The 21,860-nt window shown below is 61.0% G+C and overlaps 1 protein-coding gene across 8 annotated transcripts in view; it reads right to left on the bottom strand.

Annotated features, from left to right (window-relative positions):
* Nucleotides 1–8,494: 8,494 nt before the first annotated feature.
* Nucleotides 8,495–21,860, bottom strand: part of AMBRA1 (autophagy and beclin 1 regulator 1) — a 166,503-nt gene continuing 153,137 nt past the window's right edge. For 7 of the 8 annotated variants that reach the window (XM_065943868.1, XM_065943866.1, XM_065943870.1 and 4 more), the window contains 3 exons: nt 19,077–19,169; nt 16,405–16,598; nt 8,495–10,069 (listed from right to left, as the gene is read on the bottom strand). In XM_065943868.1, the coding sequence (XP_065799940.1) occupies nt 9,579–10,069; nt 16,405–16,598; nt 19,077–19,169 (778 nt within the window). In that variant the 3' untranslated portion in view covers nt 8,495–9,578. Of the gene's footprint in view, nt 10,070–12,182; nt 16,103–16,404; nt 16,599–19,076; nt 19,170–21,860 lie in introns of all 8 variants that reach the window. The other variant, XR_010664376.1, reaches the window with a different exon arrangement.

Here is a 21,860-nt window from a genome sequence, read left to right as displayed (position 1 = left end):
TAATTACAATATTGTGCTAGTTTTTTTGCTATCCATCAACACGAATCAGCATTAGGTACATGTATGTCCCCTCCCTCTTGAACTTGGTCACTTCTTAACCAAATGTTGCAGCGGGACTTGCCCGCTAATCCCTACAGAAGGCACTGGGGACAAAGGCAAGAATATATACTATCAGCTAACATGCATTGTTTACCAAGCACCTTCCATGCTTTCTGCAAGTATTCATTCATTTCATCCTCACAACAAACCTAGGAAGTGGACGCTGTTACTTATTTGTTTATTGGTAGTGGGGTGCAGCATGCAGAATCTTAGTTCCCTGACCAGGGACCAAATCCGCACCCCCTGCAGTGGAAGCATGCAGTCTTAACCACTGGACTGCCAGGGCAGTCTCGGACATTGTTATTTCTTACTGACAGATGAAGAATCCAAGGCTGTAACCTGCCCAAGGTTCCGTAGCTCCTGCCGCTCATGTTGCTGTCCCAGAGCTAAGGGGTCTGGCAGAGGGAGGCCCAGAGAGCCACAGGAGCCAGTTGTCCCAGAGGTGACCTGACCTGATCAGGGAACAGGTGGCATGGAACCGGAAATTCAATGAGGAGGGGACAGAGCCCCTGTGGCAGCCCCTCCGGGAACACTCCCCCATCCCCAGGGCGTGGGGGTGCAGTGCAAGGGTAGCTGGGGTCTGCCTGTGAAGAATCAGAAGCCGAAAGGGCCCATCCACTGAGGCCAGACTCCCAGGGCTTCCCAGGGGCCAGTGCCCGATGGGAACCCGAAGGGGGAGCAAGTGGCCCAGAGGGGCTGCAGCAGGGGCCAGCCCCCGAGGGTGCCCCTCACTCGCCAGTGCACACCGCGCGCCCTAGCCGGAGGCCCCCAAGCATGAGGCCTCTCCCTGAAGCCTCTTCACGTCCCCCCCACCTCCTCTCCCTCCGAGTGAGGGAGGCCCACGCCCAGCGCGCTGTGCCAGGGCAGCCGTTCAGCCCAGCCTCCTTCACACCCGCCAACACGCGCACCATTACACACGCACACGGGCCCATCGCGGCCCTGCCAGCCCCGCAGCTCCCTGGCGTATATACGTAGTTCTGTGCGTCTGTGTGAGAGAGAAACAGAGGCGGAGGAAGTGGGGTGTGAAGGAAGGAGCCTGCGCCCCACAGCCCAGGCGCCCAGGGTCTCAGCTGGGCGGCCACGCACAAGCCACCGCGCCTCCCTGCCCCTCCCGCTCTCCTTTGCAAAGTAGAGAGAGAGGCTACCTGTACTGGGACAGCCTCCCTCCCGGCAGCGATGGGGGTCAGCACCTCATCTGCCTTTCCAGCACGAACGTGCACTGGAGGTTGGAGCCAGGTGCCAGGGTGACCCCCCACACACCCCGCCGCCGGGGTCCCCTCCAAGTCCAGCTTCAGTCAACCAGCATCACAGCCCCAGCCTCCTGGCCTGGCAGTTTCAATCCTCACACCCAATTCCTTAGTTCACAGGAGAGGCTCAGAGCAGGGTGTTGCCACCCCCAAGGTGGCAGAAGAGTCAAGGGCAAAGACCAAGTACCATGCTGACAGACTCCAAAATAGAAGCTTGGGCACCATCTCCTGGGCAAGACTGGAGGCGGAGGCACCTGGCCTGGGGAGGCTGCCTTCTACAGGCACGTGCTGGCTGGCTGGCGAGGGTTGGGCAGGAATGGTTCTTCCGCCAGCCCCAAGGAAACCCTTGCCTTAGGCTCCCCCGCACCCCGCTCCCTGCCAGGGTCCAGACACAGGCCGGTGAGATCGGAATGGAACTGGAGGTATCAAACAGGAAACATATAATAGCTCTTGTTTATTGAGTGTGAATTATGAGTCAGGGATCCCTCTGAGCTTTTTATATAGATTATCGAGTTTAATCCTCACAGCAGCCGAAAAAGGCAGGTGCTGTTAAGTGTCTTCATCTTACTGAGGTATCTTCTTACCCGCGAGGATAATGTGAATTAACTTGCCTAAAGTCACCCAGTGTGTAAGGAGGGGTGGGGGCAGAATTAGAGCCTGGCAGCCACCTTAACCCCAAGGTGCTACAACATCACCTTGTTCTCCTGCCTCTACTCCACCCTGCCTTGGGTGGCTCAGCGGTTAAAAGAATCCATCTGCGACACAGGACACATGGGAGACAGGAGTTCGATTCCAAGGTTGGGAAGATCCCCTGGAGAAGGAAAAGCAACCCACTCCAGTATTCTTACATGGAGAATCCCGATGGACAGAGGAGCTTGGCTGGCTACGGTCCGTGGGGTCACAAAGAGTCGGGCAGGACTGGGCACACTGCATGGGGGTGATCAGGGGAGGCCTGGGTGTAGGGTCTATTCTCATTTCCTGTGGGCTCCCTCTCCTAGCGTCCCCAAAGAAAAGCAGATCTATTGTCTCCATCTGAACAGCTTGTCTCCAATCAGGTGGCCAAGGGTTTATTCGCCCTGGACCTGCTTGGGGAAGCAGCCAGCTGCAGACAGGGCTAGGCAAATACTTTTCCCTCTTCCCGCCCCTAATATCTTCCCGGGGGCGGGGGGGGGGGGTGGTCACCCGCAGACATTTGAATTTAGCCTCTGCTGGGGTGCTTCTCTAGGATCCAGGCCCATGGGAACCTGGGGAGGGGAGCAGCCGCCGCCCGGGGATGTGCGCACCGCTAGATGGCAATGTCGGTCCGGGTGCAGCTCCGGACCTAGAGCGGGTGGCCGCTATTCGCCCACTGCCCCCAAACTCCGAGAGCGACTGGGGACGCAGGGGAGGTCCCTCACAGGGGAGGGACTGGGGCCCCCTCGCCAGGCCCCGCCCTGGAGCGGCCTTGGGCTCCTCCAGGGGTTCCACGGTGGGAAAGTTAAGGGCACCCGGTTCCATCCAGCACACTGCGAGGCATGGGTGGGCGGGAAGGCGAGTGCGAGTTCTGTTTGTGTGTGATCACTGGGGAGCGCGCGTAGAAGCTAGTAGCTGTCTGCATGTGCTGTGTGTGTGTGCGCTGAGCCACGCCTGGATACCAGTGCGCCCGTGTGCGCGTGAGCACGCTCGCGCGGTGTGGACACGTGCATGTGAATGTCTGTGTGTGCCTGGAGTGCTGCGGCCCAGGGATGCACACGGTTCGGGTGTGCCTGCATCTGTGAGTCTGTGTGCAGGAGCAAATGCCGGGCACACCGTGGGTCCTGTGGGTCCCGGCCCTGCCCGGAGGCTCAGCCCTTACTTAGGCTGTCTGAGTAAGAAGGTCGGCCAACAACCCGGGTCTAGATCGCTCCCCGCCGGTGTATGGGGAAGGGTTCCCGGCTGCACCGCAAGACCCGACTACAATCTGAGTTGCCAGGGAGACCCCAGACGTGGGGGCGTCGTCTGAGCCCAGGGCGCCACGGTGTCTGCGCCCCCAACGTTGAGGTGCAGAGCCCCGCAGTGGGACGGACTTTCTCGAGGGGGTGCTGGTAGAGTCTCTCAACCCGACTTGAGGGACACTAGGCTCTGATGTCGCCGAAGGGCGCCCAGTCTGCGGGGCAGAAGGGTGCGAGAAGCACCTCCGTAACTGGGAGGCCCGGCCCGGGGCTTGTGTAAGGCGTGTGTAAGACTCTTCCCCATCTCACATTCCTCACCCCGAACCCCGCCGAAGAGGCACCGCCCGGCTCCAGCGGCTGGAGTGGGCACTCGGCCTCTCGAGCCCTGGACTGGGGCGGGCCTCGTTGGGAATTATTACTGGGCCCAACTGGAGACCACGTCTCCGCGACTCCCTGGTGGCCGAAGGGGCCCTGGCTCCCCCGTGCCCCACCCTCCCCCAACTCCCTGGAGCGCAGTTCCTGCAGCCTCTGGGCGTGGGCACCTTGCTTTCCTGGGTCCTGAAGCCCCCCTTTCCCAGGCGCGATGGGCTCGCGTTCCCTGTACGCCAGGGCGGGGGGCGGCGGTGGTGGTGAAAGGGGGTTGGGGGTGAGTCCTCGATTCCTAGGCGTTCACGCTAGGGCTGCGGGAAGGCTGTGGTCTCCGCTGTGTCCCTGGGGCAGGAGAGGAGATTAGGAGTTGTGGGGACGGAGAAGGGGCGCAGGGGATTTGGCACCGACATTGCGCGTGACACTTCCGCCGTGGGGCTCGGGGCTTGGCGCTGGACCTCCCAGCCTCTGAGCCTGGGCGACAACGGAGGGGAGTCTTGGAGGGGGGAGGGGCGCCAGGAGAGGGCAGGGGTGTTTCCCGTCAGAGTTCAAGGTCGCTGATGGAGGACTCGGTGGACTGGAGTGGGCTGGCGGCGCCGGGGTGGCGAGGAGACGGGCGGGAAAAAGCCTCTTTGGGGCTCCAGCGCCCGGCGCCCGGAAGAGCTGCCAGTGCAAGATGAAGTGCGGGGTCCCGCCCCCGACGGCTGCCCCGGGCTCCTCAGGGGCTGCGGGCGGGCACACACACCATCACCACCGCCGCCACCGCCCGACCTACTGTCTGTCCATTCCTTCCCGGAGGCGCACCTGGAGAAGCCTCCGAGCCACACTCCGGGCCTTTCTTCCAGCGGGCCCCTCACCCCCCAGGCCTTCTGCACCTCCCAGCACCGGGCTCGCCCGCGAAGAAGCCTGGGGCCCTGTCCTAGTCGGGCCCGCCTCGGGGAGCCTCCGAGGGTCCGGGAGCCACGCGTCCCTCTCTGCCCACCGAGTCCCCCGCCCCCGCGCAGCCGCGGAGTCACTTACCAGACACCTCCGCCCCGTTCTCCTCGCACCTGACAGACGGCGGGACTGGGGGGTGGCCCCGCGGGCCGGCGGGCGGGGCGCGCGGCCGGGCCGCGGGCCGGGGGCGGGGACGGGGTGCAGAGGGGCGGCCCCTGCTCCGCCCGCAGCTCCCGGCGCTGTGGCTGAGACTCGCGCTCACGCTCGCACTTTTCCCCGAGCCGCGTGATGTCACGGGGAAGCAGCCAATCCTGGCGGGGCCGCGCCGCCCGCCCCGGGCCGGCCACCCAACGGGGACGCGCGGGGGGCACCACCCCGGGCGTCGGGGACCCCCGCTACGCGCGCCCCTCCCTGGAGCCGGCCGGCGGCTCTCCACTCGGGCACTGTGGGGAGGCACCGCCCGCGGTCCCCAGCGCGGCTTGGCGGGGGGCGCTGCCCTCCCGGGAGCCTGGGGGTGGGGTGGGGTGGGGTGGGGTGTCCGCGTTGTCATGGGGACGCGGCGCCCCCTCGCGGGCTGGGGAGGGAGCTGGCAGCCCCGTCTGGCTGCGCTCCCGCCCCCGCTCTGACCAAGCACCGGGGACTGGGAGGGGGTCTCGTGCCCCGCCCGGATCTCTCTCCTCACACTGCCCGGCTCGCAGCTCGACCACGGGGGCGCGAGTGTTTGACCCTAACAGGAGGTTATGGGTGGGTGGGTGGGGTGCGTTCTCGGTCGTCCGGGTTCCGTCGGGGCAGAGAGCCGAAGGCCGGCAGTTTCGAGCCTCGAGGCGGAGTATTGGCCGCCGGGCAGCCAGGGAAGAGGGGGCGCCGTCGGGACCTGGGAAGGCGCTGGAGAGAGAAGCTAGGCGACGGTCCCTAGGGAGAGAGGAACCGGCTCATCGCACGCAACGCCGTCCGACCCTCATTCCTGCGGCCAGGCTTCCTGCTCCCGCGCTCCAAGCCGGGGAGCCGGTGCGCACCCTCTCTCCAGCCCCGGGGACAGGACGCGCCGCCCATCCAGCCTGGAGGGCAAGTTCTCCGATGCCTCTGAGGAAAATCCGAGTGCCCAAGGTCACCTGGGGTGCAACCCGGAGCGAGACCCCCGAGGGAGAGAGCTGCTGGTCTCCTTGAGGTGTCCGGGAACCGCGCGGGCCGGAGCCCTGGGGCTCGGGGCCTCGCCTGCCCCAGCAGGAGGGCCGGCTGAGGCATTCGAGGGGTGAGCGCTGGGAGGCTTCAGCACCTCGGAGAGCGCCACCTCGGCGCAGACCTTGGCAGATCCGCTCGGCCTGCGGGCACCAGCGTTCCCGTCTCCCCCGAGACCATCCTTCCTGCGGCCGGCCAAGGTCCCCCCACCCCCCAAACGCCCGGGCCCCGGGGCTTGGCACCTCAAACTCTCTGAGCGCGAACATCCGATTAAACCTTAAGACGGATGGTTTCTTTTCTTGGAAAAACAATTCAAGTCCCGCCCCACCTCCACCCTCCCCCAAGGGTTGGGCGGGGGGCTGTGTGTGCCGGGCGCGGGGAGGTGGAGGGCGTACCAGCGGAGGAGGCAGCAGGAGCTGCCAGAAAAGGGGCGGGAACTCAGGCAGGAGCCAGCCCCGTGGTGCTCTTCGTGTGGAGCCCTCCGTGTGAACCTGAGGGCTGCAGCTGGCGGCCTGGACGAGTGAGAAGCCATCGTCTTTTACCTGAACCATCTGGTCTCCCATGATTCTCATAACCAAAGGGTGGAAAAGGCCCTGCTGTTCTTGCCCTCATCTCACAGAAGAGGAAACAGGCCTGGTTGGTTCATGTGACGAATCGATAACTGTCTGCACTAGTTTCCCTTTTCCATATCCCTCCTAGGGCCTGGGAGAGGGTGGTCCTTCTAGGAGGGTGAAAGTGTGTGTTTGCACAGACATGCAGGTTGGGATGAACTGTCAGAAGAGGAAACAAACAAGGCCACTGGAGGCCGCAGAAACTAGAAAAGTCTCCAACTACTCCCTTGAATTCTTCCAGAAGCTGTTGGGCAAAGCTACCCCCGTTTTTCCAAAATGCCTATGGTGGGGTAGGTAGGGCCTTGGGCATCCCCCAATCCCAGACCCCACAGTGAATGGTGGAGAGCAGAGTCAGAAACCAAGGGACCTAGTTTAGTCTTCACTCTCTACCTTTGATCCAGCTGGGTCCATAGGCATCTTGATAGTGAAAGTCGCTCAGTCGTGTCCCACTCTTGGGGACCCTGTGGACTATAGTCCATGGAATTCTCCAGGCCAGAATACTGGAGTGGCTAGCCTTTCCCTTCTCCAGGGGATCTTCCCAACCCAGGGAATGAACCCAGGCCTCCTGCATTGCAGGCGGATTCTTTACCAACTGAGCCATGAGGGAAGCCCATCTTGGGTCCACGGAACTGCTGGGAACCTGTTGCCTCATCTCCAGTTGGGATTGCCAAGTTCTGCCCCACTGACCCTGCAACCTTATCATGATAAGCAAGGGGGCCCATGGAGGCTCTACCCATGCAGACAAGGGCTTTCTAAGGCAAGGAGATGGTGTGGGGATGGGAGGTGTTGACAGGGGTCTCCCAACAGATAGGGGCTGGGTTCATGCTTGACCAGTAAGGACAGAGGCAAGGCCAGGCAGGACTGAATTTAGGTCACTTCATTCACAAGGCCTCCTCCTACCCCTTTTTCCCAGAGCACATCAGGGTCCCATCTGGGCTCAGACCCTGGCTCCACCAGTGAGCGGTGTGTACCCACTGCAGAGGGTTTGTGGAAAGGTCTGAGATGATAAGCACCGAATCCTCAGCACACGCTTTACCATCAACAAATTCAGAGTCCCCACTCAGACCGCGCAATTCTCCCTCCCACAGAGGGGAGGGCTGGGTGGAGGGCAGGCACTGCAGGGGGCGCCATTCTCCTTCCATCCTTTAAGTGTAACTCAAATCTCACTTCTCCAAGGAGGCCTCCTCCTACCACTCCAGTGCTCTTAGAACTGGAAGTAACTTTAGGCGGCTGCGGAGAATAAGCCCTAACCTCCTATCCGGAAAAATGAAGCAAGAGAAAAGGCAAGTAGCCTGCCCAAGGCCACACAGCTAGTTGATGTGTCTCTTGGTCCAGAGCGTGCTATGATAAGACTTTAAATAAAATTCTAGTGCTCCTCACCATATAACTCTTCACATGGTCTCGTATTATTTGCTTTAATCTTGCGGTTCCATCTCTGCTGGGGCAGAGCAGACTTCTGTATGCCCCACAGTGTCTGGGACAGAGTTGAACACACAAAAGTTACTCGAGAAGTCTTGTTGCTGCAAATAGCCCTGGAGGTGGCTCTGATCTCTGTGTCCCCCCTGTGAGAGAGGGAATAAGTATCCTTCTTTTGCCAACTGGTTTAAAATTCACATGGCCAAGACCCATGACCACAGCAGACCCCTGGGCCACTGCCCTGACACAAAGCAAAGGGAAACCCAAGCCCCAGCACATGGCATCTTGGGGGGATACCCTAGGTAAGGCCCGCTCCCTGCGGGCCACCCCAGACACCCATGACACGTGCTTTACAGGACTGCAGGGGAGCCAGCTTTCCGGTCAGTGATTTCTTCACTCCAGGCCCATGATCCTGAGTAGGAAGCAGCCAAGATGAGTGACCTCCCAGCATTCTTACCTACCCAACTGTTACCGTGAAGGATGCCCCAAACCTTAGCGGGCTCCTAGAAGCAGGCAGTGGTGGGACATGGGTGCAGCATGAAGCAGGCGTGGCAGCTCTTACCTGAGTGGCTTCTGCTGAGGCATCACGGGGCTCCCCGCCAAGGACAGCAGCACCAGAGGCAGTGCTCAGGAGAACTGGGGCAGCCCAGCTCCACGGCCCCTGCCCCCACCACTACGCGCTCCCTCCATCCCCCGTGGAAATAAACAGAGAGGAGACCGGCGAGGGGCATGTCATCATTTTAATGATGTAGATCTTTGGTGTTTCCCTCATTAGCAGTCAGACCATCCCCTCTCCTCCCTCCACAACGTTTCTATGATGAGTTACAAACAGAAAAGTAATCACATTTTTCATACTAAAAACAAAATAATCAGAGCCTTGATTTCTCCACTAGAAACTACACGTACAGTTCAAGATTCCACATGCAACACCTTAAATCACAGACCAAGACCTCACATTCTGACCCGGAGTCTCACCCCTCCCCCAGCCTTGGGCTGGCTTTGGCCTAGGCTCAGCTAACACTTGACACCCACAGGTGCTGCTCTGAGGGCCTTGGGGGTGGTGGGGAAGGAGAAGCTTGGTGGACAAGCCCTGGGGGCTGGCCAGCCTACACCCCCCACTCCTGAGTGAGGACCTGCCCACTGTCCCTTGACTCCATCCCATCTCGGGCAAGCAGGCTGCCCCCCACTCCATGGTTGGCCCCCACCGTAGGTGCAGAAGTCCCCGTGCTCAGGAGTCCGGGAGCCGGGCCTGACCCCTGACTGTGGTCTCTGTGGGGGAAGATAATCAAGGGGCTGAAGCTCTGGAAGGCTGAGATGGAGGTGGTTTCTGGGGACCGGACCACTCCTCCTGCGTTAGGGCTCCCGGTGGCTCTGCCTGCACGACAGGTGAACAGGGAGAAGCTGCCCCGCTGGCCACTGGCTAGGACGGTCGGGCCCAGATCTGGAAGACTGTTCACCCTCCCGGGGGCTCTCTGCCCAGGGCTGAGTCCCTTGAGCCTTGGTTCTAGGGGGCGGGGGGGGGGGGGGAGGGTGCGTGGCAGGGACACCGACTTCTTCCTCCACTCACAAGGAGCATGGCAGTCTGGGACACCCCTGGGCCCCAGATCCTGGAAGGGTCTAGTCCCCGAGGCAAACCTGGCCCCTTGCACCGCCTCACTCCCTGCTGCCCCGGATGGACGCCCTCCTGACCCCCACCCTCGCGCTCCTGTTCCCTGACGCAGCCCACGGCTCTTCTGCGCGCTCGGTTCCCAGTCAGCTATGAGGTCCGGGTTCTGCTCAGCGGTTCAAGGGGAGGCACCAGGGCACGCCTGTCTCTACCTGTTCCGTGGCTCCCCGCTGGGGCCCGCGGCCTCCCCCCTGCCGCTGCCCCCGCGGTCAGGAAGGTGGTTGCTGTTGGTCAGGCCGCAGCGCTGCGGGGTTGGTCCCTCGGTGCTGGGGAGGGGGGCGGGAGGAGGGGCCGCGGAGGAGGGGGGCAGGGCGGGCTCCCGCCCAGGGGTAGCGGGCCGCTCCCAGGAGGCTGTCCGGGGGCTCAAGCCTCGCTCTGCCAGCTGCCCGGCTTCTGGGAGCATTCCCCGAGAGGTGGAGGGCTGCGGTGAGGGCGTGCGCGCGGCCCCCGGCTCGGCGCCTGTCTGGGAGCTGCGGTGAATGCGGTGGCTGACGATGATGTTGTTGCCGAAGCCTCCCATGGAGGCCATGGTGGTGCTCTGCTCGCGCTGCACCACGGCCGTCATGCCCCCTTCAGCCATCAGCCGCTGGATCCTGCTGAGCGCGTCTTCCCCGCTGGCCCCGTAGTCCGAGCCCTCTCCTGGAAGGCACAAGGCAGAAGGGAATCAGCCGCTGGCCTGGGCCTGAGTCAGGCAGGCCAGAGCTAGGAGGACCCGGTGGATTCTAGCTATGGGCAGAAGCAATGCGGTGGCCAACCCCTGATTTCAAGAATCAATCAAGTGAATTTCCCTGGTGGTCCAGTGGTTAAGACTCTGTGCTTCCAATGCAGGGGGGTGGGGTACGGGTTTGATCCCTGGCCTGGGAACTAAGATCCCACAGGCCGCATGGTGCAGCCAGAAAAAAAAAAAAAGAAGAATCAGTCAGAGACTTGGAAGCTAGATAAGATGCCCCAAACAATCCTAATTCACACTTCAGCCTAGGGCGCTGAGACTGCTCAGCTGGTTAAGAGCGAGTCCTGGAACCTGGGAGTCTGCCTTCAACCCCTTGGACACCAGAGGCAGGCTGGTCTTGCATCCCATGGAGACAGCCCAGAGAGCTGGTGCTGTCTGCCCCTCCCTGTCTCAGACGGCCTGGGCCTGGGCCTGGGCCAGGGTCCATGTCTGGTGTTTGGAAAGCAAGGGCACTGTACAGGGTGCGTCTAGAAGACAAACATTCCGCTCGGCACCTTTTCAAAGCTGTGTTCTCTCTCTCCATCATTCTTCTGTTTATGTCACTTTCTAAATGCACACGAGGAAGACGATTTTCAAGTGTTCCTTCGAAGGCATTCTGTCTCCTCTTAATGTCCCACTTTCCCATGTTATTCCCCACGTACTGTTCTCGCAGGGCCGGATGCCCGATACCCTCATGTTTCCCTGGGGGCAGCCAACTGCCCTGGCCTGACGTTTCAGTCTGCATCTCGAGGGAGGAACAGAAAAGGTCCTGCTCTTTCCCCAAGAGCCTGAGCATCTTCTTGAAGGGGGTAGATGACACTGGCTCAGATCTTGGTTCTGCCATTCACTAGCTGTGTGACCGTGGATAAATCCCATGCCACCCACATTTCCTCAGTTTTCTGACTTGCAAAACAGGGATGAAAACATCCAGCCTGCATGGCGCCAGGCGGAGGGAATGAGATGACGCCCATTAAGCATCTGTCCACAGCGGGTGCTCCGTGGTGGCTGCTGTAACCCGGACTCTGCAGGAAGAGCCCCGCCCCGCGGGGCCTTACTCTATCTTGTGCTCAGCCCTCACTGGCAGGTTGCGTGGTCTAAGACTGTGGGCAGCTATGATCAAGGCTCCCAGGCGGCCAGGGCTGCTCCACCAAACTATGGACGGGTTTGTTTCCTTTGCCTGTCTGTTGGCCACTTGGGGACTTTGCAGTTTGGGCGGCTTCGATAGTGAGTTTTGAACTTTTTGGCAGTATTTGTTGTCAGTTGCTATCTTTGCAAGACTTTCTTTGCTCCCGCACCATCCAGCACCTTGTCCCCGTGCTTGCCTGGTCAGAGCTGGGCATCCAGGCACCGTCTGGGCAACCCAGCTGTGCCAATGTCCCGGCAGCCCCCTCTGTCCTGGCGGGTGCATGGCGGCGTGTGCTGGCGGTCCATCCTCGGGGAGACAGCATTCCCCAGCACTGAGCAGGGACTCCGCCAAGGCTTTCGCTGCTATCCAGCTTGCTGCTTGCTTTTCTCCAGACTTTCTGATAAATTCTATCCTCCCACCTCCAACCCTTCAAGACAGCTGCTTTAGGCGCTTTCCCCTTAGGCAGCTCAGGCCAACTCCAAGGGCAGGGGAGAGAGAACTTGAAGGGCTCTGAGCACTCCTCTCAGGGGAAAAGCCACCAGCAGCGGGTGAGGGGTGAGAGGAATGGGCAACCCAGGGCCTCGCTGCCAGCAGAGCGTCTACCCTGTGAGCCAAAAACGGCTGCCTGGGGAAGGCCCGGGGGACCCTTGCACTCACTGCCACCCCCACGGTTTTCCAAGCGCCCCATGCATCGGGGCTCCCCAGCCTGGCCCGGGGTGAGTAGCGGGCTGGCCCCTGGCCTGCTGGCATCGGTGCTCCCTGGCCAGGCACCCTGCTCGGTGAACACTCTTTTCCCAAAGCTCATTCTGGGGGCCGGGCAGGGCCGCTGGGGGCCCTCAGGGAGCTGTCAGTCAGGCCCCAGCGCAGCTCTGGGTGCCTGACTCCGAGCCCTTCTGTCTAATCCCGCTCACCGGTACCTGCGGTCCCAGCCGTCTGTCACTGCAGCTGTCTGTCTGAACGGGTCTGTGGGCGTCTCTCCCCTTCCGCCCGGCCTCCGTGCTGTTACTGCTGCCGTCCTAATTCCGCTCGGAGCCACTGGGTTCTGGTTGAGTCTATGCTCTTCAAAACCCAGCAATCCCGAGAGTCCTCAAAGCAGCGCGGATGCTCGCTGTGATGCTCACGGGCCTCCGGTTGGGTCCGAGCTGTTTCCCTGACCACTCCTCTTCCCACCCCCAGACTGCCTGCACACTTCCTGGGGATCTTCCCTGTCACACACCGGCCCGCTGCCCCATGGCCCAAGGCCGCTTGTTCTCAGGCCAGTGCCCGCCCTGCCCCTGTCTCGCCCTGGCGCGGCCCCTGCTGGGCATCGCTGCCTCTTTTCTGAGCCCTGCAGGGCCCGCACCTCTCCACGGCAGAGTCTCTCCTTTCTTGGCTCCAGTTCCCTGATGGCCTCAGACTACGGTGTGATCCCCTTTGGGCTTGCACTTGGAGTCTACCTGTCAAATGAGTGTGTGGGTGACTCGAGGGCTCCCAGACCGCTTACAGGCATTCCAGCCTTCAGTGAAAGTGACGTTGCTCAGTCGTGTCTGACTCTTTGTGACCCCATGGACTGTAGCCCACCAGGCTCCTCCATCCATGGGATTTCCCAGGCAAGAATACTGGAGTGGATTGCCATTTCCTTCTCCGGCCTTCAGGAGACCTACAAAGTCTGGTCATGTGTTATCCTCTGCTCTGGGGGTGCACTTCCACGTCCGTCTCCTTTCTGAACTTAATGTGTGAGGGAAGAGACGTGGCTTCATCTCTCAATCTGATTCCCTCTGGATTCCTGGCACCTAATACAACACTAGTACTAAAGTACGCAATAAAGATTGGACAGAAGTGTTTAAAATATACACACTAACGGTTTCCTCAGGGTTGGGTGCGGGGAGCTTCAGCCAGAGCTGGGGGCAGGGCCTCCCTCTTGGGAGCTCTAAGCCAAGGCTAACAGCCAAGGTGGGTCGCCAGCACACTCCTCCAGGGGGGAACACCCTGAGGCCCGCAGGGAGTGGCAGCTGTGGTCAGGGATCCAAGCTACGCTCCAGGAGCAGGGGCGGCCACAGGAGTTAAGTTTGCTGTCGCCTTCCCTGCAGCAAAAGCATTTCTTTTTGTCTTTGAAAAATGGGAGACTGATTTCGTGTTGACACGAGATCATTTCCTTGGCAAGGTATGTTCTGCATGCAGAGGCCAGGGTGGCATCAGGAACTTCCCGTGATGGCCAGTTCTGGGGTTTCCCCGCCCGGACGAGGGGGCCAGGCTGCGTCAGGGGAGGAGCTGCCCGTCCTGACCTCAGGGGCACCCTGCCCCTCCCCCCACGGTTGCTTTTCCCTGGTCCACAGCCCAGGTTCCTGCAGCCGTACTATGGTCTTCCCCAGACAACAGAAAGGTCCAGGCAACCTTTCCCAGTGGTCAGAGGCACAGCCGTGGGCTCCTGAATAGTGCAGCACAGCCAAGCTGGGGGCAGGGCCCTGCCTCGAGTCAGTTCATTCATTCCACATTTGCGGAGGGTCCACTGCAAGCCAGGCAGGCACGGTGTCAGTGCTGGGAGCAAACGCAGAGCCCGGGATGCCGCCCCTCGCTTTTGGAGTGACAGGCAGGGAAGCTTTAAAACTGGACCAGCAAAAAAGTCAACACCTGCCAACTCCCCCCATGGAGGGCTCCTCCGGGAAGTCCTAGGCAGAACTGAATGGATTTTAATAAAATTCCTATCCAACATGAACATGAGGAGTAGCTGAGAACCCTTCAGTGCTAGCCAATGGGACAGGGCTCAGAGACGGGCCACTGAACGGCAACTGCTGCCGTGGAGTCAACTGCCCACCTAAGGCGCCTGGGCCGCTGACGTGTGGAGGGATGCACAGGGGTACTCCCACGGGGCCCACTTTCTAGCTGAGCCCAGAGGAAGAGTTAACCAGCTTGACGAGCAGTCTCTTCTACTGCTTCTGCAGATGTGGCCACTACTTTGCTGACTGGGGGTGGAGGCTGGGGGGAGAGGAGGGGAAATGTGTGTGCGAGTGAGAGAGACAGAGAAAGCTGCCGTGCCTGCCTGCTAGATGGGGGAAGCAGACCAGGGAGGAAGCCTGAGCCCGAGGAGACCCTGACTCCAGCTTCCCCTACCAGAGCGGCAGTAGTGGATGGCGGTCAAGGGCAAAGCAACCCAGGACGAGGCTCCCGGACCCAGGAGAGAAGAGGCTGGCTCGTTGCTCAATGCCCCACACATCTGCTCCCCTTCTCTCTAGGCACGGGCTTTCTGCAAGGCACTATGACGCTGTCCCTTTCAAAGCCACAGGTCCAAAGCTCCAGGCTAAGGTGGTCGGGCCACAGAGAGATGCAGTGAGCAATCTCAGCTGCTTGGCCACGCCCCCTGAAAAGCACCTCTGGCCTCTGAAGGGCTTGTCCTCCACCAACCGCTCTGCTTTGCGGGGAGGAGACTGGGAGAGAATGAAGTTCTGGCTTCTGAAACTGGAAGAGAGACTCTTCTGCCTCCTGCCAGCTCATCCTCCCCACCCCCAACCACGAGGAAAGGCACTTACAATCATAATTGACTGGAGGTCAGAAACAAGCTGATGCGAGTCAAGAAATAACCAGGGCATCTTTGGCAGATGAAAACACGGGAGGATGCCCTTCTTCTCAGGTGGGCAGCCCCCCTGCGCTCGACCTTCAGGGCGGAGGCCTCCCTCCTGAACCAGCTCCCTGTAACCTGCCCTCCCCGCGCGTCCAGCCTCAGTTCTCAACAAGCGCTGACCGGCCACAAACTAAAGCCCCCCAGAGGTCCTTGGTGCAGACTGTGGGTTTTGAGCATATGGTGCCCTTGCAGGTGCCGTCCCCTCTGCGAGCAGTGCCTGTCCTCCTCCACACCCCACTTTGCCTGGCATTTTCCGCCTCATCCCGGAAGGTGCAGCTCAGGGTCGCCTCTTCCGGGAGTCCTCCCCGAGCCCCACAGCCGGGGTGCGGCTCCCCCTCCTCTGCAGCCCCGAGCTCCTAATCACGAGAAGTTACAACCCGCTGGGTGCCTGCCTCCTGCTCTAGACTTCAGCTCCTCGGGGAAGCACTAAGGCCTGTCTCTAGCTGCAGCAGCTGATGCACAGAGGACAGGAAGGGGCCATGCGAACACGGCAGAGGGGCCGCCCAGACCAGGATCCGCCCGGGGCTGGCGGGAGGTGCTGGCGCGCTCTCCTCCTTGGTGAGGCTCAGGCTGCTCCGGCCGCTCCGCCCACACCGGGGTTTCCATCCAACAAATGGAGGAAGCGCCCGGGCCACAGACGGAAAGGGACGTGGCTGTAAGACGTGGTAGCTTGTGGCAGCCAAGGGACAGTGCCCGGAGCGAGGCTGCAGCATAGAAGCTGTGCCCTGACGGGACACACGCCGATCTGCTCCTCTGCCCAAAGCACACCTGTCTTCTGGTCTCTCCTGAGCAGGTGGCTTACCACAGACCTAGAGATGACAGGACTGTCTGGAGGCTGCCGTGTCTGGAGCTGGGAGCAGCCAGGGGCCGGGGTGGGGGGCAAGGAGACCGACCGGGTGTGAACAGCCTATTTAACACAGCTGCCGACACACTCCAAAGGGGGCTCGAGCGCTACACAGGGAGGTGCTAATTGGTTCTCAGCAGCGTGAAGCCAGCACAGAGCCACGGCCGAGCCACGCCTGCCACAGTTGAGAGGAAGGGGCTGATCGTGAGCCAGGCTGCAGCCCCAACGGCCATGAAAGACGTGTGTGTGTAAGGGCCTCCCGATCGGCCAGGCTGGAGAGAGAAGACAGCTACCCCAGGTGGGGGCAGGGGGTGGTGGTGGTGGCCCTGGCAGTTCTCTGGCATGTGAGTTTGCAGCAGGGCGTCCCTCTTGCCTTTTCTGTGACTCTCTGAGCTCTGCAAGTTTTAGAGGATAAGGAGGTCAGGGTCCCTGCTGGGGGCTGGGCCAAGCTCTAAGAGTAGCTGGGAGGCTGTAACAGGTGGCCCGTATCAGGGAAGTGACATTCCTGTCCAAGGAGGCGCTGAGCGCTGTGGCCGTGGGAGGGGTGCCCGCCCTGGCAGCCGTGTCACGCTCCCAGCACCACCTGTCTGCGTAGGGGGCAGGAGCCTCGGGGGGGGGGGGGGGCAAGAATGGTCCTAACCACCAACCTCCCTTCCCCGCTGGCTTATTTTCCCCTCTAGCATTACACGGCTCCTACCTTCACCAGGACCTGAAGCTGCCGTCCCTGGCTCCTGTATCTCCCGCTCCGTCTGGGTCTCCGCGTTCTGCAGCTGTAGGGCCAGAGTCTGGGTGCCCTGAGACGTCACCGACGTGGTGGGGTTCCGGGGCTGCAGGCCGATGGCATTCATCAGGCCCATGTCTCTGTCTGTCCTCCACGTGGCTCTGCTGGTGCTAGGGACAGAAAGGCAGACGGGAGTTGGGCAGGGCTGGGAACAGCGGCCCCACAGAGCCCTGCCTGCTCTGCGCCCGAACTCACGGCGCAGGCCGAACCAGGGCCGGCAGGCTGAGGCCCACTCCCACAGCGGCCTCCCGCGGCCGGTTAACTTGTACGTGTCCTCCTCCAGATCAGTCCACGTCCTGGGATGGTGAAAAGAAAGTGACAGAACCATCCATCTTTTGCAGACGGCTGGTCCAGTCACTCAAACAATGAGGGCCTTTCTGGGGAGGCAGAGATGGCTGATCTTAAAAGACACTCAAGATTCAGGAAGCCACCAGCTGAGTGGCTAGAAGCCCTGGGACCAAGGGTGAGCAGCACAAGTGGCCCTCGCTTCAGCTTTTCCTCCTTCCAATGACATGCTGACAAGATTCCAGTTTAAATTCTTGGAACTTCCACTCCATAGGACTCCACAGGACGCCTACTGCGGCTGTTTGGGGGTCCTCCTAAGAAGCAGGGAGCATGAGCTGCCGAGAGTGAGGCCCGGCCCAAAGCCCCCCCTCCTTGGGCAAGTCCTGGGCACAGACCCTCAGGGCGGCAAGAGCTGGCAGCGGAGGGGGCCCGCGGCATTCATGGCGGGCACCAACCGTCCTGGCTGCAGCCGTTTCTGGGGGCCGCGCCCGGGACTCCCCCGAGGAAGCAGTGACTGTTCCTGGGGGCCGCGCCCGGGACTTCCCCGAGGAAGCAGTGACTGTTTCTGGGGGCTGCACCCGGGACTCCCCCGAGGAAGCAGTGACTGTTTCTGGGGGCCGCGCCCGGGACTCCCTCGAGGAAGCAGGGACTGTTTCTGGGGGCCCCCGGGACTCCCCCGAGGAAGCAGTGACTGTTTCTGGGGGCCGCGCCCGGGACTCCCTCGAGGAAGCAGTGACTGTTTCTGGGGGCCCCCGGGACTCCCTCGAGGAAGCAGTGACTGTTTCTGGGGGCCGCGCCCGGGACTCCCCTGAGGAAGCAGTGACTGTTTCTGGGGGCCCCCGGGACTTCCCCGAGGAAGCAGTGACTGTTTCTGGGGGCCGCGCCCGGGACTCCCCTGAGGAAGCAGTGACTGTTTCTGCGGGCCGTGCCCGGGACTTCCCCGAGGAAGCAGTGACTGTTTCTGGGGGCCGTGCCCGGGACTCTCCCGAGGAAGCAGTGACTGTTTCTGGGGGCCCCCGGGACTCCCCCGAGGAAGCAGTGACTGTTCCTGGGGACCACGCCCAGGACTTCCCCGAGGAAGCAGTGACTGTTTCTGGGGGCCGCGCCCAGGACTCCCCTGAGGAAGCAGTGACTGTTCCTGGGGGCCGCGCCCGGGACTTCCCCGAGGAAGCAGTGACTGTTCCTGGGGGCCGCGCCCGGGACTCCCCCGAGGAAGCAGTGACTGTTCCTGGGGGCCGCGCCCGGGACTCCCCCGAGGAAGCAGTGACTGTTCCTGGGGGCCGCGCCCGGGACTCCCCCGAGGAAGCAGTGACTGTTCCTGGGGGCCGCGCCCGGGACTCCCCCGAGGAAGCAGTGACTGTTCCTGGGGGCCGCGCCCGGGACTCCCCCGAGGAAGCAGTGACTGTTCCTGGGGGCCGCGCCCGGGACTCCCCCGAGGAAGCAGTGACTGTTCCTGGGGGCCCCCGGGACTCCCCCGAGGAAGCAGTGACTGTTCCTGGGGGCCGCGCCCGGGACTCCCCCGAGGAAGCAGTGACTGTTCCTGGGGGCCGCGCCCAGGACTTCCCCGAGGAAGCAGTGACTGTTTCTGGGGGCCCCCGGGACTCCCCCGAGGAAGCAGTGACTGTTCCTGGGGGCCGCGCCCGGGACTCCCCCGAGGAAGCAGTGACTGTTCCTGGGGGCCGCGCCCAGGACTTCCCCGAGGAAGCAGTGACTGTTTCTGGGGGCCCCCGGGACTCCCCCGAGGAAGCAGTGACTGTTCCTGGGGGCTGCGCCCGGGACTTCCTTGAGGAAGCAGTGACTGCTTTGGCTTTATCACTGACCCAGCGCTTTGTTTTCTCAGAATGTTTCCGTCTCCATTAATGAATTAAATGATGGGAGGATCAGCACCAGGTTCCTACTAAGTGGCCCCTGGGGAGGGTTTGTCCCTGGGCTGCAGCTCTGGGCAGCTTGGTCCCCGAGGCCTGGGTCACGTGGGAGGCTGCCCTCGAGCAATTTCCTAGGGAGGGCATCCCTCTCCAGAGCTCTCTTCACTGCAGCTTCCCCGGACATCGCGGCCAGGACCGGGGGGCTGGATGGGGTCCTAGCTGGTCTTCAGTCGAGACTCCGAGGGCAGAGGTTTTGGTCTTTTTCTTAACCATGAAACGCTTTTCTTAAACAGAACGACGTACAAAAGCTCAAAGTGTGAAGCCGAGCAAGAGAGCTGCTCTCGTTGAGAAGGGACACCCACAGAGTCAGGCGTGAGGGCACCGCTCCGAACCCAATGGAGCAGGAGGGACAGCCAGCTGCCTCCTTCACAAACTCACCCAGGCCTCTCGCTGCTTCGGCTGCTGGAGTGAACAGTGAAGACCGTCTCATTCAGCTGGTCCCAGTAGTACTCAACACCAGAGTTTGAGGCCCTGGAAATCAGTTGGGAAGGAGACAGAGTGGAAGACATTAGAGAATGGCCAGAACGCCTCGCTCCTTTTCCTTCCTTCCTCTCTCCTGGTACTGGGCTGAGGCTGGGAAGAGACACTCCATGAGGATGCTCAGCGCCGAGCAGTCCCATGTATCTCCAACGGCCCCGATGCCTGGAGTGGCGGCTTTAGCCTCTTCCATCACCCAAAGTCTAACTGGCTCCTTTTGGGGGCTGAGAGAAGCAAAAAGACAGCCACGCCTGTCACAGGCAGCGAGTTCCGCATATTCTTCAGCCACACAAGACAGGGGCTAAGGCGGCCCTGGAGATGCCAAGTGCCACAGCCTGCCTGTCTGAAGGGTGTGCTCAGTGCTCAGGATGTGAGTGCAGGCTTTCACCACTGGGCCTCCCCTACAGCCACAGGGCCAGGAGAAAGGCAGGTGAGGGCACCCTGACATTTTTATTTTGCCTGGAGCTCAGAAGGCTAACAGGAAAAAGCTCCTGCTGAGCCAGAGAGGCCCACATCTCTTTCTATTCTGGCCTGAGAGCCTCCTTTGCCAGGTAGAGGCTGGAAAAGCAACAGGGAGAGCTGAAGATGACCTGGAAGGGCTCACGAGCCTCTCCAGGAGCTGGGGTGAGGAGAGGGACTCCAGCGGCGAAAGGCTGGGCGGCTGATGGCAGAGAAAGAAGTTTCTGTCCATCAAGTTCTCCCAGCTGCCGGCCTGGCCCTGGCTCCTTCTTTCCCTGCAGTGGAGTGTCGGGCACTTTATCACACTCTCACCCAGGCACAACTGCTAGGAGGGAAGCGGGGGCCTCTTATTTTTCTAGACTGAAGTGCCTCCTCAGGCAGCAAGCCTGGCTGTCAGCGGTGTGTGCCAAGACGCAAGACGCCTTTACTTTAATTTTAAAGATTCCCCACTGAAAAAGATGCTACCTACACCCGTCACAGGGCTCAGGGTGGGGTGCTGCTGGTGGTGAGGAAATGAGAGGGTAAAGAGTTGGGAAAGAGGTGTCTTTGAGCCCTGTGATTAGCACTCCGGTGTCCGTGAAGACTGTAAGAGACAAAACGGCCAGCTCTGCTCCTCAGAGGGTCAGGGCACGCACAACGGGCTTGAAAAGCGCAGTCTGCTGCAGACGGAATTCCCTCAAATTCACATGTTGAAACCCTACCCCTGAGACAGAGTGTCTTTAAAAGGTAATTAAGGTTAATAAATGAGGTCATAAGACTGGGACCTTAATCCAAAAGGACTCTGGCCTTATAAAGGACAGAGAAAGAAAGATCTTACTCTTTTTTCCATCACGTGAGGACACAGCGAGAAGAGAGAAGGGGGTCGTCGACCAGCCAGGAAAGGAGTCCTCACCAGAGCTCAACCGTGCTGGCACCTGATCTCAGACTCCCAGCTTCCAGAACGGGAGGAAATAAATTTCTGGTGATTAAGTCACCCTGTCTGTGGTATTCTGTTATGGCAGCTCGAACTAAGAAAAGCTCCAATGAAAGCCTAGAGGCTTAGGTCACCATCCTGAACGATAACAACACAACTCTTCAGTAAAGAGCAAAGAAACGGAAGTCAGAGGGTCGTGAGGATCAGCCAGGAGAAGATGAGTTTGGGGGGTGGTGACGCAGAGTTAGTGCTTCCTAAATGTGAGGGTTAGATACAGCAGGGACCCGATGGGGCCTGCATATTGAGCAACTGCGTGTCAGGAGGCCATGCCACCCAGGCGAGAGGGAGCGGGCCCCAAACCCGTCACCAGAGGGCCACTAAGGTTCCGGGAATGAGGCGTCACCTCTGGGAAAGAGCCGCAGCCACAAAAGGGCTCGTCCTCTCTCTGCCCTGGACTAATCTCACCCCACCCCACCACTCCCGGCCCCGAGCCCCACTAAGAGGGCAGGTCTGGTGTGATCTTCAGACTCGCCTTCTAGAAGAACATCAGAGAAGAATTAAAGTTCAGGGTAATGACACCTGGGGCTTCCCTGGTGGCTCCGTGGTAAAGAACCCGCCTGCAATGCAGGAGACGCAGGTTCAATCCTGGGGTCGGGAAGATCCCCTGGAGAAGGAAATGGCAACCCACTCCAGTAGTCTTGCCTGGAGAATCCCACAGACAGAGGAGTCTTGTGGGCTACAGTCCACGGGGTGGCAAAGAGTCGGACACGACCGAGTGACTAAAACGAAAACAACGGTGACACCTGCAGTTGCCTCTCGCAGCAGCCCGGAGGCCAGGACTGTGGCCAGCACCCGGAGCCCGGACACCCCAACCCGAACCCGGCCACCCCCCCAGACACACAGGGCGCGGCGGGCCAGGGCTCCCGGGTCTCAGTCAGCGGCTGTTTCTCCTCGAGGTTGCAGGGAGTTGAGTCACCAAATACTCAGCCGCTTTTGTGTGTGTCTGAGAACTACAGGGCGGTGGAGGGCAAGGGTGAGAGAGATGACCTGACCTGAGGGAAGAGGCAAGGCCAGAAGTCACAAGCAGAGGCCCCCAGAAAACGAAACCACCACCACAGCTTCTGACGAGCAGATCTGGGCTGTGTGAGGCACCATGTGAAGCCAGCTGCCGGGGAGCCTGATTTACAAACTTGTCAGGATTTATTGACAAGCGGCGCTACCATGTGGGTCCCCGCCAAGTCCTTCCCCTCTAATTCCTCTGCACCGCCTGCTACCCCGGGCTGGTGAGTGACGACAAACTGCTCACACGGAGC

This window comes from Muntiacus reevesi, chromosome 9 (genome assembly GCF_963930625.1).
Source record: "Muntiacus reevesi chromosome 9, mMunRee1.1, whole genome shotgun sequence".
Classification (NCBI taxonomy): Eukaryota; Metazoa; Chordata; class Mammalia; order Artiodactyla; family Cervidae; genus Muntiacus; species Muntiacus reevesi.
The sequence above is the reverse complement of the archived record's forward strand: the minus strand, read 5'-3'. Positions and strand labels throughout refer to the sequence as shown.